This window comes from Medicago truncatula, chromosome 5 (genome assembly GCF_003473485.1).
Source record: "Medicago truncatula cultivar Jemalong A17 chromosome 5, MtrunA17r5.0-ANR, whole genome shotgun sequence".
In the NCBI taxonomy this organism is placed as follows: domain Eukaryota; kingdom Viridiplantae; phylum Streptophyta; class Magnoliopsida; order Fabales; family Fabaceae; genus Medicago; species Medicago truncatula.
In genome coordinates this window covers 18,206,931-18,223,647 of record NC_053046.1, presented here as the reverse complement: position 1 = coordinate 18,223,647, position 16,717 = coordinate 18,206,931, and the positions used below count along the sequence as shown (strand labels likewise).

Here is a 16,717-nt window from a genome sequence, read left to right as displayed (position 1 = left end):
TTAGGGTCTTCTCAATATTAAAATGCAACATTTGCTAACGTATTAATATTATGCGAAACATGTAATTTTAAGTTTTTGAAATAAGTAGTTAATTTAAATTTCTCGAATCGCCTTTTTTTTTTTTTTTTTTTTTAAATCTATAGGACTTAAATACTTTTAATTTGCAAAAAATAAATAAATTATTTGATGAGTGACAAAGTATGATAAAGACAGCAAGAAGATAAACAACAATCTCCATGTGCAAATGTCAAAGAGAAACAAAGACTTACCTTTTTATGGTGTAAATATGACTTGTGTACATGGAATCCTTTCATGTTCACCACAAACATTGCCTAAATATGTTGCTTTTAATTTTACTATGTCACATGAACGATTCCCGAACATCCTACAAAAACACACAAGTGGGGAAGACTTGTCCAATATCCAATTTTCTATACATTAAGTAGACTCTGAATTCTTTTAAAATTAAGTTTTTTCTCATTAACTTAGTTTTGAAGTTCAACTTGGTTCAATAACTCTAAAAAGTGTCAATTTGCACCTTAAGTTGGATATGTTAGTGCAAGTTAGTCATTTCCATTCAAATTCACATAAATATTATGCAATTAAGAATTTCATTAGTCACTAATCTTTCCAAAATCTAAATTCTCCCTATTTAACAAAGTTAATGTTTCTACAATCTAACTTCTCCACCAAAAATTTCTTTAAGTTTTTGCAATCTAAAACAAAAATGTCTTAGAACCGAGTATCATCTTTTATCACATGTATGAAGCTTGGTAAATCATGGAAATTGTTGCTCAAATGACATTTCACACGACTCTTAGATTTTAAAACAAAGATGGTTAATGTTAGGAGGACCACCATTGTTCTCCTTCCCTCCTCCACCCATTTGTTGTATTTTTCCAAATTGAAGTTTTTATAACGTTTCCCTTAAAATAACCTATTTGTTGCATTTTTCAGAATTGCTTTTATTTATTTTTTTGCTTATTATTATATGAATAACATTTTGTAATCTGTATTTAAAAAAGGCTTAATTAAAATCAATTAGTGTTTGGTAGGGATATTGAGGTATGCAGCATATCGAGGTTTGAACCCACTTATTTCAACACATCCAAATCGTTTTGATCCATTGTAGCAGCACATGGGTGGTGAACTCGCCCTCGGTATCACCACCTCTTCTCATTAAACCCCCGGCTTTGCCGCGGTTGGTTATCATGATGAGTGCAAATCACTATTGTATGTCTAAGTTTCAATCTTTTTTCATGAGGTGAGGATTGAAGCCTGTTACACCGCCTTACCGGTGGTTTATGGAGGCGCATTTTGTTGGATTTAGGCTCCTCACCGCGGCTCTGTTTGAGTTTTTGTTCTAAAGCTTGAAATTGAGGTGGGGTGCAACCGTAAGCTTGGTTGGTTGCTTTCGTGAGGTAGAGTTTGAGACTGGGTGCTTTAGATTTGTCACCCTTCCTGCAGGTGGATGGATTGGTTTGTTGTTTCATAAGGTTGTTGTCGTGCAAGGTGGGTGTTATTTTTCTTAGATTCTTTGTTTATGCTAGATTTGTTGAGATTTGCAGGTTTCAAGAATTTGCGTTCGCCTCCAACGTGTCGTTCTGCCTTTATACCCGTTTTTGTTTTTGCGTCTGAGTTTGGATTCCTCGTGCTCAAAAGAGACTTTATTGCTAGATGTGATTTTCACAGAGGATTGTTGGTACGTGAATTGGTTTGTCCCCTTGGGCTGGTTACGTGGTTTGATTGGGTCAGATATACGTCGTCCCTGTACTTTGTACTCTATTTTATTTTCATTTTAATCTATTTAGGATCTTGTAGATGGTTTCCCATTTGCACCCCGTTTTCTTTATAAAAAAAAAAAAAAAAACCACACACACACAAATGAGTATGGTGGATGTAGGTGCTCTTATTCACTTGGTAGCATTCATTCTTCTATAAATAATATAATTTGCTTGATAATTTTTTTTAATATTTTTTTTAAGCATACCGGTGAGAAAAGCCCTCACCATAGAATATTGAAAAGAAAATGAAACAAAGGAGAGGAAGACCAAACCAAAGTCCAAAACTCTCTTAATCAAGATGAAAACCTAAAACAAGGTAATATTAACCTATTCCTGCCAAAGCCAAAACTCTCTCTAACATACAAAGGGAAAGAGGTCCAAAAAGAAAGGCTAACTGTTTCTTAGATGCCAAAGAACCAACAAACTATTGCTGAAGGTCGTCACCAGCAATTTTGAGTTTTTTTCTATCCAAAGATTAGAGGTAATCTTCCCATCATTAATTAAATCTTTATTGGTTTCTGATAACATTGAAAATGTTTACTAAAATAGAAGTAATTTCCCTTTGCATTGAGGTGTCCATGATTTGTGGGAAAGCTTCGAAATATTTTCAAGAGATGTAAATTGCAAAGTAGTGTTGATGATTGTGGCAAACCAACACCAAATTTGAATAGCATAAGGGAATTTAAAGAACAACTGGAAGGTTGTTTCAACATTATTATAGCAAAAATTGCACATTATAAGGAAGCTGTCGGCTCATCTCGATCAACTTATCATCAGTTGGGACTTTATCGATCATGACTCTCCAAACAAATACATCCCTAGCATGTGGGACATCAGGGCTCCAAATATCATTCGTCCGATATAAAACTGGATTGTGTTTACCTTTGAATAGGTATGAATCTTTGAAGGTCTCGGGTATCATCACCAGCACCTTTCCAAGCTAGCCGATGTGTCTTATCTTCTGAATGTATATTGACTTGCTCCATAAGTAATCTCATATTAGGACTCTTATTAGGCGAATCTTGAGCGATTGATGAACACTTATCAGTGATAAAGTTAGAGACTCTTGCTGAGAGCTGAGAATGAATGTTACGAGGAATATGCAAGACCATATATAACAAGAGGCTCACCACACTAAGCATCCATCGAAAAGTTGACCTGACCACCATTTCCATGCAACCAAGAAGTGTTATATGCTAAATTTAGGATAGATTCAATCCAGTTGCAAAAAGTTTGATTGAGACCAAACTTCTCCAAAATATTTCTAAAATGAAAGGCTATTCTAAAGTATCAAAATTGAGATGTCTATTTCTAAAGCTAGATTCCCTCCAAAATATTAATGGCCTAAGAAGCAAGACAAACACAATCGCTTATGCATCTTCCATTAGGGTTGGGAATAGGCCAGGCCGACCTACAGGGACCTACGACCTGGCCTGTTTTGGCCTGGCCTGGCCTGGACTATTTAGTAGATAGGCCTAGGCTTAACCTTTTTAGAAAGCCTGTTTAGTTAAATAGGCCAAGCTTAGGCTTCAAAAAAAGACTGTTAAGCCTAATAGGCCGGCCTATTAATACTTATTTATCAAAAAATATTTTTTTTATATTAAAATAATTGCATATATTAAAAATATAAACAAATTTTTCTCTATCTATTAGTCCCTTCATAGGCTTTGTTGTTATAGGCTTTTATGTAGGCTTTAATCTAGTTGAAATTTACTTGTAGTGAAATAGGCTTTTAAGTAGGCTTTAAGACATGTTTAACCTATTTAGTAGGCCAAATGAACTATTTGATGACCTTAATGTGAAGTAGGCCTGTAAGTAGGCTTTCAGGCCAATCCAGACTTTTAAATAGGTCAGGCCAGACCTAGAAAAACGGCCTATGATAGGCCAGGCTCAAGCTTGTGATTTATTTCGTAGGCCAGACTCAAGCCTATCAAAGTCTGGCCTGACCTGACCTATTCCTACCCCTATCTTCCATGAATAAAACCTTTCTGCTCTTTTGAAATTATACTTGCATAGAAAACAGATATTTACAATTTTCATGTATGAAGAGCAAAATTCTAAGGTGTGTCTAATATGGACCTCTCAATTATGATCCAAATGTAAAACTATTTCATTTTTAATATGAAGATCCACGGTTAGATCGAGTCCACAACAGAAAATCTTGTATCCCCAATCTTGCTTACAAATGAAAAGTTGAAAGTAAAAGTTAATATATCAGCCATCATTATCATAAAAATCAACTATCATTAACTATAATGCTTAATAACAAAATGTGTGACTATTCATACTCATATTCGACTCTTAATTTTTACTTATTATATCTTAATTACCATTGGGTTAAACATAATACATCCAAAGCAAATATGCATAAATCCACACAAATAAGATTAGCGCGGGATGGAAATAGCTTGTTCTAATTGGTTGATTGTGTGATAGTAATATTTGAGTTGGGTGCACAACAAATTTTTCCCCACATTTCTTCACATAGAAAGTATACATTAATCAACCAAGTTGTTTGGACTTCAGTGACAAGGAACTCCTTCCAAGGACATACTCGGAGAATACCGGGTTCAATATCCAGGGGAACAACGCTTGGTCAGTGCGCATACCTCTACACATGAACCGGATTAATCGCCCATCTTTGGTGGGTCGGAAACCAATGCAAAAGCAAAAAAAAAAAAAAAAGTATACATTAATCAAACATTAAACCCATGCCACTCAATCTGAATGAAAGTTTCTCTTGCATATACCGTTTGAAGCTTGCATATACCGTATATTTAAAAGTATACGTTTAAATATGTACCAATTTAGTGGTTTGCTCATTTTTTTTATCGAATTAAAAAGGAAGAGTATACTAGGACCAAATAGGAAAATAGAGATTTTGATTTCTAATGAAACTCATAAGATATACTGTCAAAATAAATAAATATTAAAAAAAGCTATATATTTTACTTAATCTTAAATTAAATAATCAATTCAATTTGTAAATAAATTAAAACTCATTTTTTTTGGGTAAAGACTAATATTTTTTTTAGCATGTTCAAATTTTAGATAAGGTCAAATTTGTCATACAAATGTACTTATTTCTTTCTTCTCACTATACAATCGAATAAAGGAAGAGAAACTTTTCTCCCATTTAAACTAACAACTCAACCCTTTGATATTTAAAATTGAGATTTATTTTTATGCATTGAAAGTGTAAAGTTTTTTTACACATGCATTCAATCAAAAACACTAAAATGTCACTTTTATAGGTTAGTTCCTGAAACATTTTAAAAAATATCTACGTGATATGATTTGATTGAATGCATGCATAAATTTTTTTTACAATTTTAATCTATACAAATTAACTCCTTGAAAACTACATATCTACCATTAATTTATTACTTCACCACGGTCCAAAAGAGTTGGTTGATCATGTTTTTTGTTTTGTTTTGAAAGATGGTTCATCATGCTAAGTGTCCCCCTCAAACTAAATGCATATGATATGATACAACTATTTTCTTCTTTGCGCTTAGATAAATTGCAAACCTACCTAAGATTCAATTCCTTCTACCACCATCTTAATCCTTATTCAATAAACCTACCTAAGATCAGCCATAAGATTTAAATCAATATTGACATTCGTTTCCATTATTCAATCTAGACAAAGGCTGCCATAAACTCAGTTTGATTATAGATATAGTATATGTATGCATTTTCACTTACTTCTTTATCAAATCTGATTCAACAACTCACTTTTCTATTCATTTATTTCCTGCAATGATTAATTTTATTGAATGCTAGGGTCGATCTGCAAGGAGCAACTTGATGCAGCTTCAGCTGTTGATAATTTTTATTTTTTCCACCGTAATTTCCTTGATTAATTCGGTAAGTATTTGTTTAATTATAAACATGTTCATACATTTGTCCGTTTTAAAATAAATAATTCAAAAATAGATAGCAATGTTTGAACTCATTAAACAACAGATCTATGGACTTATAGTTATATACATCTTTTTCAGGGGAGAAAGTCATTTAGAATTTAGATGATGTTGTTGAACTTGGGGCCTCATATGTGTGTAAATCTTGTGTCCAATGTCATGTGTGTGTTGAATTTAGAATTTAGAGTTGAGATGAGGACAAATATCTATCAACAGCGGTTTGATATCCAGTTTGTCTAACATCTTTCATTGGATTGAACTTAAGGCCTCATAATACCTCATATGTGTCTAAATCTTGTGTATATTATTTGTGTCTCGAATATTTTCCCTTTTCTCTTTGTTGAAATTCTGAAAGAGATTCGTGATTGTTGTAGTTAAAGATTGTAAATTAATTCAACACTATGTCTTCAACTTTAATTTATTATTTCTTTTTTGAAGTTAAAGTGGAGTTATATTGATCAACATTCTTTACTTACTCTGCAGAAGAAGCGCTAGAAGCAAACAGAAAAATAATGGTACAGCAAAGAGAAAATAAAGACAACTATTACAAGGAGTTAAAAGGATTTAGTCACCATATGATAGTCAAAAGCAAGGAAGTAATTTTTTCCATTCAACCAGTCAAAAGATTGCGCATATGTTTTCAAGCAAGTGGTGGATATTATCACTCTTATTTTTGAAGATTCTTGCATTTCATTTTTCCATAACACCAAAACTGGACAAAACCAAATTAAGCGAATAATCTTGCGCTTGTGTGCAGAGAAACCTCCAAAGGATCCGAACTGAGATAAATGATCTACAATTCGGAACTGAGTAACCATGGTGAAGTCTAACCAATCGGAAACAACGATCCAAATTTGACGGAAAAAGTCATAGTGAAGAAAAAGATGAGTTGAGTCTTTTAGATTACCACACCCCTCTTATACAAGATTGATTGAGAAGTAGTCGGTATCACCCCTCTCTTTTTTTAATGAGCCATCGATCACACACCTTTGTAATGTGTAATCAATTCAAGAGTAAATGCCTCGTTGGTGTAAAAAAAAAAATAGTAAATGTCATATAAACAAAGTTCCTTAAACCCATTTGAATTATAGGCATAAGTTTGATGGACGAAAATGAAACTTAACTTCTCTATAAAAAAATAAAAAAAAGTAAATGACATACTTTATGTTCTATATAATTCATCCTGTTTTTTTGCTTATAGCTAAATATGACACACAATTAACAAAGTTCCTTAAACCTATTTGTATTCTAGGCCATGGGGTTTACTAGACTAACATGAAACTCAACTCCTCTATCCAAACAAACACATAAAGATAGATAGAGAAAGCCATCTGTAATCAGTTTTCTTAGAATAAGTTTGTTTTCAAATATAAAATATAGAGAGGAAGAGAAAGATATAGAAGTTGAGTTTCATCGTTGGGAAGCTTTGGAGCTTGAAAGCAAGCTCTTGGATGCTTCACCAATATCACAATACATTTCTTCTTTGTTAGTTATCACATTATGGGCAGCTAAAATTTCGTTGTGATAGGGATTAAATGTGTAACTATTACTCTTAATATGGGTGGTTTTATATAATATATGCATTCAATGTAATATTTGGTAACATGTTCTTAATGTTTTTGTCGATATGTAATCTGCAAACGATATTTTGATTTAACAAATGCAAGACATCGACTTGTTACTTGAGGGACAAGGTTTAAATAACGTATAGATGTTAATTGCTAGACATAAGGTTAAGTTTATATTCATACATAAACTAACGCGATTTATATGGTTCAATACAATTCTTTGATAAACCAGCACAAGACTTACTATTATGCGAAGGACCGTAAGTCTTTTTTATCAATGAACAAATCTATTCAGATTTTACTTGCTATTGTTGCATACCATGATTATGAAATTTGATAAATGGATGTGAAAACTATTTTCCTTAATTAAAATCTTCTTGAGTATGTGTACATGACACAACTTGAAGGTTTTGGCCTTCCGAGACCAAGAAAGTATGCAAATTATAGTGATCAATCTATTTAAGCAAGTTTCTAAAAGTTGGAATCTTCGTTTTGATGAAACTGTAAAACAATATGGATTCATTAAAAACAAAGTTGAACATTGTGTATACAAGAAGGTTAGTGTGAGCATAATATCATTTATGGTATTATATGTGGATGGCATATTACTTATCCAAAATGACATCCCCACATTACAAGAAATCAGGACTTGGTTAGGGAAATTCGTTTCTATGAAAGACATAGGTGAAACCATCTTTATAATAGGAATCAAGATATATAGAGTACATGTCATAGACGAAGGTCTTTAGGAGTTTCAAGATGCATGAGTCCAAGAAAGGTTTCACGCCTTTGTCTCCAAGTATAAACCAATCAAAAGCACAATGCCCTTTAACTAAAGATGAAAGGGATCAAATAATTAATGTTGCATATGCATCTGTAGTTGGATCTATCATGCATGCTATGATATTTACTCAATCATATGTCTCGTATAATTTACGTGCAACAAGTATGTACCATATGATCTCGGCAATGATCATTGGACTGATATCAAAAACATCCTTAAAGATTATGATGGAGGCGAAGAGAACTCACTATAATAGGTTACACCGATGCTATCTTCCAGAAAGATTATGATGATTTCAAATCACAATCTAGCTATGTTTTTATTTAAATAGTGGCGTTCTGAGCTAAAATAGTTCAAATCAGGAAACAATTAATGATTCTACAACAGAGTCTGAGTATATTGTAGCATCTAATGCCAGAAAAGAAGTTATTTGGATCAAGAAGTTTTTATTTGACCTTGAAATTGTTTCAAGCATTGTGGATCCCATTTAATTACTCAGTGGTAACAATGGAGCAATCACACAAGCTAAAGAACCTAGACCTCACCAACGATCCAAACACATATTTAGGTGGCACCGTCTCATTCAAGAGATTAATGACATAGGAGATGTGAAAATATGCAAAGTACCAACACCAGACAATGTTGCCGATCGACTAACTAAAAAAGGTGAATTCTTTTTTTTTTTTTTTTAAATTTAAAAATCATTATTTCTAAAACAAAACTATTGCTTTTTGAATTTTGAAGGTAAAATTATGCCACGAATTCTTTATATTATTTATTTGTAACAATTGAATTCTTTTATCTTTTTTTGGTCCAGTTCAAATCCTTTAACTTTTGAAACATTTGCAAGTTAGTCCTTTTTTTTCTTTTCATTTTCATTAAAAAACACTGATATGGCTTGCCACATATGCTTATTAGGGTGGTGTGTTCTAGTTTTTGATTTGAGACACGAAGACTTAATGTTTTTATTTGAATTTTATGGGTTTGATGAAAAATATTATGACCAAGATTGAAGTTAGATGTGATCAAACTAATCCATTTATCTGTATTTTCTTCAAATCTTTAGGGAGCCGCACTTGCTAAGATGGTTGAATTGGTGTACGAAAGTTTCATATCATTTTACTTATTGACGGACTTTCAATGTTGGGACATTGTCGAGGCAATAGGGGTACCAAACTGCGACGATAGGTATCAAATTTTTTCCATTCGAAAACATATTATCCAAAAGGTGTAAGAAATTAATTTATGATTGGATTCCAACTTGAATTTTGTACATTTCCAGAATTTAATAAAAAAAATTGGAAATTTTTATTAACCTCTTGTGGGTTAGAGTGGTATTGTGATTATGATCAACCAATACCATATATTCCATCTATATATTTGTTAATTATTTAACATTTTAAAACAGATGAATGAGGATTTGCGTTTTGGTATCATTTTCGAATCATTGGCACACATTTTGAACCACCTACTTTAGCATTTTGCAAAATATTTTAAGAACATCTGCCTTGCAAAATATTTTGTACATTTGAGCCATATGTTTTGTTACCCTATATGTGGTGTTGCTGGCCTAATATTTTTTATACTGTTTCTGAAGTTTAGTTGGAAGTTGGCATGTAGTGCTTTTGTACATTCTATTATGCTATAAGACCAACCAATGTAGCTTGTGACTATCTCAAAATAGTTGCACAAATATCATTTCTCAATAGTTATAAGGTCATCAGGAGCAAAAAATTGTCGCGATATCATAGTAAAGAAAATCCCAACTATGGGTTGGAACCAAAAACTGTAACAATCGTTAAAATTTACTTGAAGAAGAAAAAATGAAATATTAAAATAAAACAATTTTATGATGATAAATATATATTATATCTATGACATGTCAACTTAGTGGAAAAAGTTTGACTTTGTAAGTTCAAAGGACGGAGTTTATAAAGTATCCTCTTGAGTCTTGAACAATTATTTATCTCGTGACCCCAAATGCACACAACAAAAGGAAGTTAGCTAGTACATTCAAAAAGGTGAATGCAGACTAATTTTTTAAAATTGGGACATTACAATATTTTTATGTGTGTTATAAGTTACTTACAATTCTAATATGCTACCAAAAAAGGTGCAACAATGTAAAAGGAAATCATGAAGGAATACCAAAACAAGGAAGATAAAAAAAGAGTGCTACTATGTGAATCCAAAATGCACTTGTGGAAAATTTCCTTGAGGATACAAATGTTCATCAAAGATATTAACAGCACAAGGACCTGAATTAGAAGTCCAACCATGATGATTATTAGACTGATCAAACCCTTGTCTAGGTGCTTCAAAATTTGCATTGACATGATAATTATCTACTTGATTTTCATGTGGATTATTCATCCCTGTAACTGGTTGGAGCTTCATATCATTCATAATGTTGAAATTGTTTGGTATGTATGGAACTTGTCCATTAAATTGTTGTAGTCTCACTGGTGCAGTAGTAGTATTGCTCATGTCATTAATGATACAGCTTTCTTGACCAGAATTGGACATGTTTGTTTTGGTGCTTGAGCCAAGATAACTTGCATAGCTTCCAAATGATGAGCTTGTTGAACCCTCTACATCTCTATAATAGATTGGAAAAAGTTTGATAAGTAGAGTTAGAAACAAATATTGGAAGATATTCAATTTACTATAAATAAAGAACACCACCATGATCAATTTTATTGATTAATACCTATGAAACAGTAACATAGACACAGACACCAGACACGCACAGACACCGAGACGCTGACACGGATAATAATTTGAGAAAATGACTTAACTCAGTATAATCATAGGTGTCATGTCAATGTTGGTATCAAACATCGACGCGTGTCCAAAATCGCGACACACCTAATCTGAAGAATGTCTGTACTTTGTTGATCAATACAAATGAAATGTAAAGGCGGTCTCTAATTGCTTTTTGTTTTAATTTGAGTCTTTGTGATATTTGTTGATGTTAGTTTTAATCCCTAAAAATGTGGACTAAATTAACTTTTGTTTATAACACATGACTATATGTAAGGACTAATTCAGACATAAATAAATATTATCGATACCAAAACAAAAACTTGTGTTTACAAGGATTAAAAGTGAAAATAGATACATTTTCATTGGTTAAAATATGTTTTAGCCTATAAGTTTTAGAGAAAGACAATATTTATATATTTTTTTATTTTAAAACTTAGGATCTGGCACAATGACCGACTAATCTGAGGGCCAAATTTCGCCGTCCATTTACGGGGGGACTCATTTAAAGCCAGAGTCAGTTCTGTATGGAATAGCTGACCGAAGTTGGCACCAGATAATGTTTATTATATGATTCATCAATTCCACAATGATTTTATTTGCCTCTACTGAAATAATTTTAATTTTAACTTACTACCAAAATGACTAAGCAAACTAAAAAATCAGAATATCAAGGGTAGTGTTTTGAAGCATTCAATACATATACTTAAGAAAAAAACAACTCACTTGTGGAGAAGCAAGTTTGAGTCTTCAGGTAATACTAAATTCTGGCTGTCACCATTAACCATCCAAGACAGAGATTGAAGATGTTGTTGATGACTCATTTTGTAGGGAAGCTGCAATTCATTGAACTAGAAGATAGAGATATTTCAGCCATGTTTTTATTTTTATATCATGAGAACAAGCTTAAAAAAAAAAAAATTAATTACCCTAAAACAGTTATTTACCTGATTATTGCATTGCAATGATGCCAGTTGTTGCTTTTGTACATTTTCCTATCAAAGTAGGCAGAGTTAGTCTATAATTTAAATGCTGCATTATTGAGGATAATATATATTCCTTAAAAAAAATATATATATATATATATATATATATATATATATATATATATATATATATATATATGTTACTATCATTGCATTTCTGCAATTATTTAATTTTTTTTTTATTTGGATTGAATTATTCGAGTTTATCTACTAATATAAGCATTTGCGAGACCGTTTAAAAGAGCTTATTGAAACAACTTATGATATATCTATAAATTGTTTTTAGCTTATTATAGTAAGTTGTTTAGGATAGTTTATGAAAACAGCTTATAGCTAATATGAAACTTTTTTGACGTTATTTCCCTTTTGTTATAGAAATAAGGCTAAAAAATGGTTTTAGTCCCTGCAAATATACCTCGTTTTGGTTTTAGTTACTGTAGAAAAAAATTGTAGACAAAGGTCCCTGCAATTTTATTTTTTAAAAAATAGTCCCTGGAGGAACTATTTTAAAAAACAAAATATTTTGCAGATGAGTTCAGTCATCATATGCCACGTATGTAAATCATCACAAAACTGGGGCCAGAGACTATTTTAAAAAACTAAATATTGTACAGGGACATTTTTCTACAATTTTTTTTACAAGGATTAAAACCAAAACAAGACATATTTGCAGGAACTAAAACCATATTTTAACCTAGAAATAACATATTCACAAGTGTTTAATTCAGCTGTTTATCCAAAGAAGTACTAAATACAACTTTTATGTGTAAAAACATCATAACCTGATTTTTTGCTTAAAGAAATCATCTTGTAGTTTGTTCAATTTGTTTATACAGGATAGATATAAAACACAAACAAAAGCAGTATATTTTGCTAAGAGTTTCAGTTTCAAACAAACTTATCAACTAAGTTCAGAACCTTGATTCTCAACTTAATCAATTAAAACATTTTTAGGTACATACCTTATGAGTTTGAATTTGATTAAGAGACTCCTTGAGTGAATTTTCCAACTGTCCCAGTTTATCCACACTACTAATTTTTTCAATGTCAGACCAATTGCTGAAAAATACAACAAAAACAATTTATTGAGATTGGCTTGCAAGTTGTAACTAAAGGACATGTTCATCATAATATAATTATTAGTGTGAAACTATAGATTATACAAATAAAAATTAATAAAATCCACCTTAATCTCTCATGAATTTCGGAGATACGCTTATGTAAATGCTTGGCTTGATCACTCAAATCCTGCACAAATTCAGTTAGTGAAGGACATAATAACAATGAATGAGAAAATGAGAAAAAAAAAAAGAAGAAGTAATTCAGATGCTTACCTCAACAGTTTGACTACTGCAACAAAAACAAAGAATAATTTAGTGTCTCAACTTAGTGAAATAAAATTTGAATGTATTGATCAATGTTTTTGAAACCAGATATGAGATCGAACTAGTGAGACTTGCGAATCATGGTTCAATCACTTCCGATGGAAAATAAATGTAGAAGCAAAAAATTATTTGAAAATTTAAGAAGTAAATAAAAAATGGTTAGGTCAACCGCAATTGAATCATGATTCATCGGTTCAATTGATCTGGTTTGATCCGATTCAACTAGATTGCAGTATAATTGGAATAAAACCGACGAGCGAATTGGTTGGCCCTTGGTTCAACCAGTGGAACCGGCCAATTCAGTCCGGTTTTCAAAACATTGATATCCACGACACATTGCTAAATTAGTTGGAGCTGAACATACCTTGTACCATAAAAGTCTTGTATATTCACATCATGATCTAACTTCTTAAATGTTTTCTTTAGTGCCTGACCTCAAACAAAAAATCATTACTAAAAATGAATGAAGAAACAATTATTGCTTTCAAACCAAAAAAGAGAAAGATGTATATTTCATTATGCAGAATGAATTGTAAGAAAGTGACTTACTTCAAGACTCTCCAATTTCCTGTTACAATTCAATTGGAGAAAGTTTTATCAAATTCTAATATTTTAAGGATAAAAATGCTTAATTTGTCTTATTTCAAGTGATTTTAGATGTACCTCTTTGCCCTTTCTTGTGAGGTTAGTTGAGCAAACTTTGCAATCACCTCCTCAAAGTTACTACATTCACCAAAGTAGAGGAAACAATAGTTAGACAAGGAATGACAATCCTTGTAAAATAAACATATCAATATTAAAACTAACATTAGGAATTCATGTCCTTGAATGCTCTAATAATAATAAAAAATCAAAGCAATTTGGAATTATCATTACACTTATGTGTGTTTGGAAAATTTTAACCATTCACACTTTTTTTTTTAGCTTCTATAATTTCTCGGAGAGAATGTATAGGAAAGTGAGAAAGAGTGAGAAAACATGCATCAAAACACACGTATAACATGTTTGGTTCCACGTTTCCCACTATAATCTCGCGTCCCAATGACCTTTTTCCCGCGATATCCAGAAGTGACAAATGTAAGCTTCTGCGTCATGTGAAAAGTCATCGTGCTTTTGAGAAACATGACACAATATCAAAAGAACACTTAGCATATGTTTGGATTTTCTTGGGATTGCAAAGTCATTATACAATTGAGTGAAAACGTCCCAAATGAACACTTATAATGATGATTTGGATGCCAACGTTAGAATTTTGTTTCTAATAGTCATAATTCATGCGGGCATACAAGCAATTGTGATTTTCCTTTTTCCAAAACTGGGCTAATGTTAATTATAATGATCGAATGATACCTTAACCCTAAGTATTGTGATCAATTTGTAATGGTCATTGAAGAAAGCTTCTTCTCCCACCCTTCTACTATCGTCGTAAAAAGCGACAACCTCTAAATTTGTCAACCCGTATGAGAAAAAACACTTTTTTTTTAATTCACCCAGACAAGCGTGAAAAAAGACGGTGTTTTTCCCATCTGGATTGGCAAATCCGGAGGAGTGCAGTTTTTAAGAAGACATGTAAAAATATCTCTCATCTTTGAACTTAAAATTCTTGTCCTAAGTGCATTAAAGTGTGCACCATCATCTTATGAAATTTCTTGCCTTGGTTTGCACCATTAAAACTTAGAATTGAAAGCTTGTGACAAGGCAAAGGAAAGTTTAACTATTTGATGCAGACAATTGCTAGTAACCATCAATCATGTCCACAACAAACAAGTAAATGCCCTATTGGTGTTCTAACAAACATACACTTATCAAAGTTTCCTTAAACCCATTTTACATTAATTGTTACATAACAACAAATTAATCAAAAACATATACCTGCGCCTCCCTGTGCATAATGAAGGTTTTCCACCTGGAGAAAACATTAGAAGTATAATATCTATATCACATAATATAGATAATTCACTAGCTTTCTTCATTATTCCATTCTTTCTTTTGGCATAGGTTGCTTGGCGTCCATTTGTGTTCTCCAACCTCTTTATCTTTAGCTTTACCCTCCCCATCCTACAAATAATTCATATATAACCAAAATATTAATTCTTAAATTAGAAAACATCCAACTATTTGAGCTAGCTTAACCATTACTTTAATTTCCATTTCTCATATATTATTGTAGAAGAAATTCCAATCTATACCCTTTAACACATGCAACGTATAGAATTGATCTTAATTGTAGTAAATTTATGATAACATGCATAATTCACGTAAAAAGCTATAGCAATGAAAAATGTGAAAATGGAAAGGATATAATTGAAGAAACAAACTCATACAATGAAGATTGAATTTGTAATACAAGTTGAAGAATTCACAATCCAAATTACGTTGATTAAACAATATAGAGAGATGTATACACATTGGAAGAAAATGATGATGATATAACACATTGGTGAGCACTAGAGGGTGACCAGAAAAATCGGTCATTGGAGCGTCCAAAAGAATAGGGGGCTGTTAGAGATTTCGTTTGATTTGCCATGTCACCATTTAGTATTACCAACAATCTTAACAAGACAACCATTTTCACTTCAATACTTTTTCGTATTCATTCAAAATAAAAAATTAAAATAATAAAAATAATCCCCTCAAATAATAATAATACTTTTCCGTATTCATATTTAATTCATATTTTGTTAAAATATTCTAATTTTTTTGAGAGATTTTTACAGTATTCTACACATTTCTGCACAATTCATTAAAAAAATACAAAGCCTACACATGAGTTGATTTAAAAATAAGGACCAAAAGTGGTGTTGAAAATTTTATAGGGACTAAAAGTCGAAGGAAACATTTAGAGGGACTAAAATGAAAAGTTGATATATTTATAGGGACCAAAAACATATTTAGTCATTTATTTTATATTTGCTATATTATTTTGAAAGATATTATATTTGTTATATTGTTGTTATCATTGGAAAAAATAAGTATAGTTTCTTATATTATGAAAGTGCAAAATATCTATTATCTATACCTATAATGTTAATCAAAATTAAATTAATTTAAATCAAAATTTCATAGAAACTAATGTTTGTCATTTATATATTAGCGCGGTTATATTGTTTTTTTAAAGAAGCGCAATTATATTTTTGATGTCATTGAAAAGAATAAAAGTTTATGTTATATTTGCAATATTGTTGTGTAATTGATAATGATAAAAATAATTTGTTACAATAAGTCAAAAACATCAATATATACAATTTTAATCAAAAACTAAATTTCATAAAAAATTATTTATAATTTACACACGCTAGCGCAATAAAAATAATATATAGACGGGCACGAAGTGCGTGTCAACCGCTAGTATAAATGCTCTTTTGGACTAACTTTTTCTCCTTTCAGTTATACCTTTAAACAAATTTGACTATAAGAATATTATTTTGTTGGTGTCATTCAAAAAGATAAAAATTTGTATTCTATTTGTTATATATTTTTTTAAATATGTTATATAATAGGTTTGTACAATGTCTCTGAAGTTT

At 31.4% G+C, this 16,717-nt stretch overlaps 1 protein-coding gene and 1 long non-coding RNA gene across 2 annotated transcripts; one reads left to right on the top strand and one right to left on the bottom strand.

Moving 5' to 3' along the window:
• The first annotated feature begins 5,191 nt into the window (after positions 1-5,191).
• Positions 5,192-6,786, top strand: LOC112422243 (uncharacterized). The gene is made up of 3 exons (XR_003012599.2): positions 5,192-5,474; positions 5,571-5,654; positions 6,191-6,786. It is a non-coding gene; the product is annotated as an uncharacterized lncRNA (long non-coding RNA).
• A 3,254-nt stretch (positions 6,787-10,040) lies between these two features.
• LOC11422656 (agamous-like MADS-box protein AGL30) lies at positions 10,041-15,250 on the bottom strand. The gene is made up of 10 exons (XM_024783325.2): positions 15,066-15,250; positions 13,857-13,916; positions 13,743-13,761; positions 13,558-13,622; positions 13,143-13,158; positions 12,995-13,056; positions 12,771-12,867; positions 11,770-11,817; positions 11,549-11,673; positions 10,041-10,658 (listed from the first exon to the last, which is right to left on the bottom strand). The coding sequence occupies exons 1-10, from the start codon at positions 15,248-15,250 to the stop codon at positions 10,238-10,240; spliced, it is 1,098 nt and encodes a 365-aa protein (XP_024639093.1). The 3' UTR covers positions 10,041-10,237.
• Positions 15,251-16,717: the final 1,467 nt, after the last annotated feature.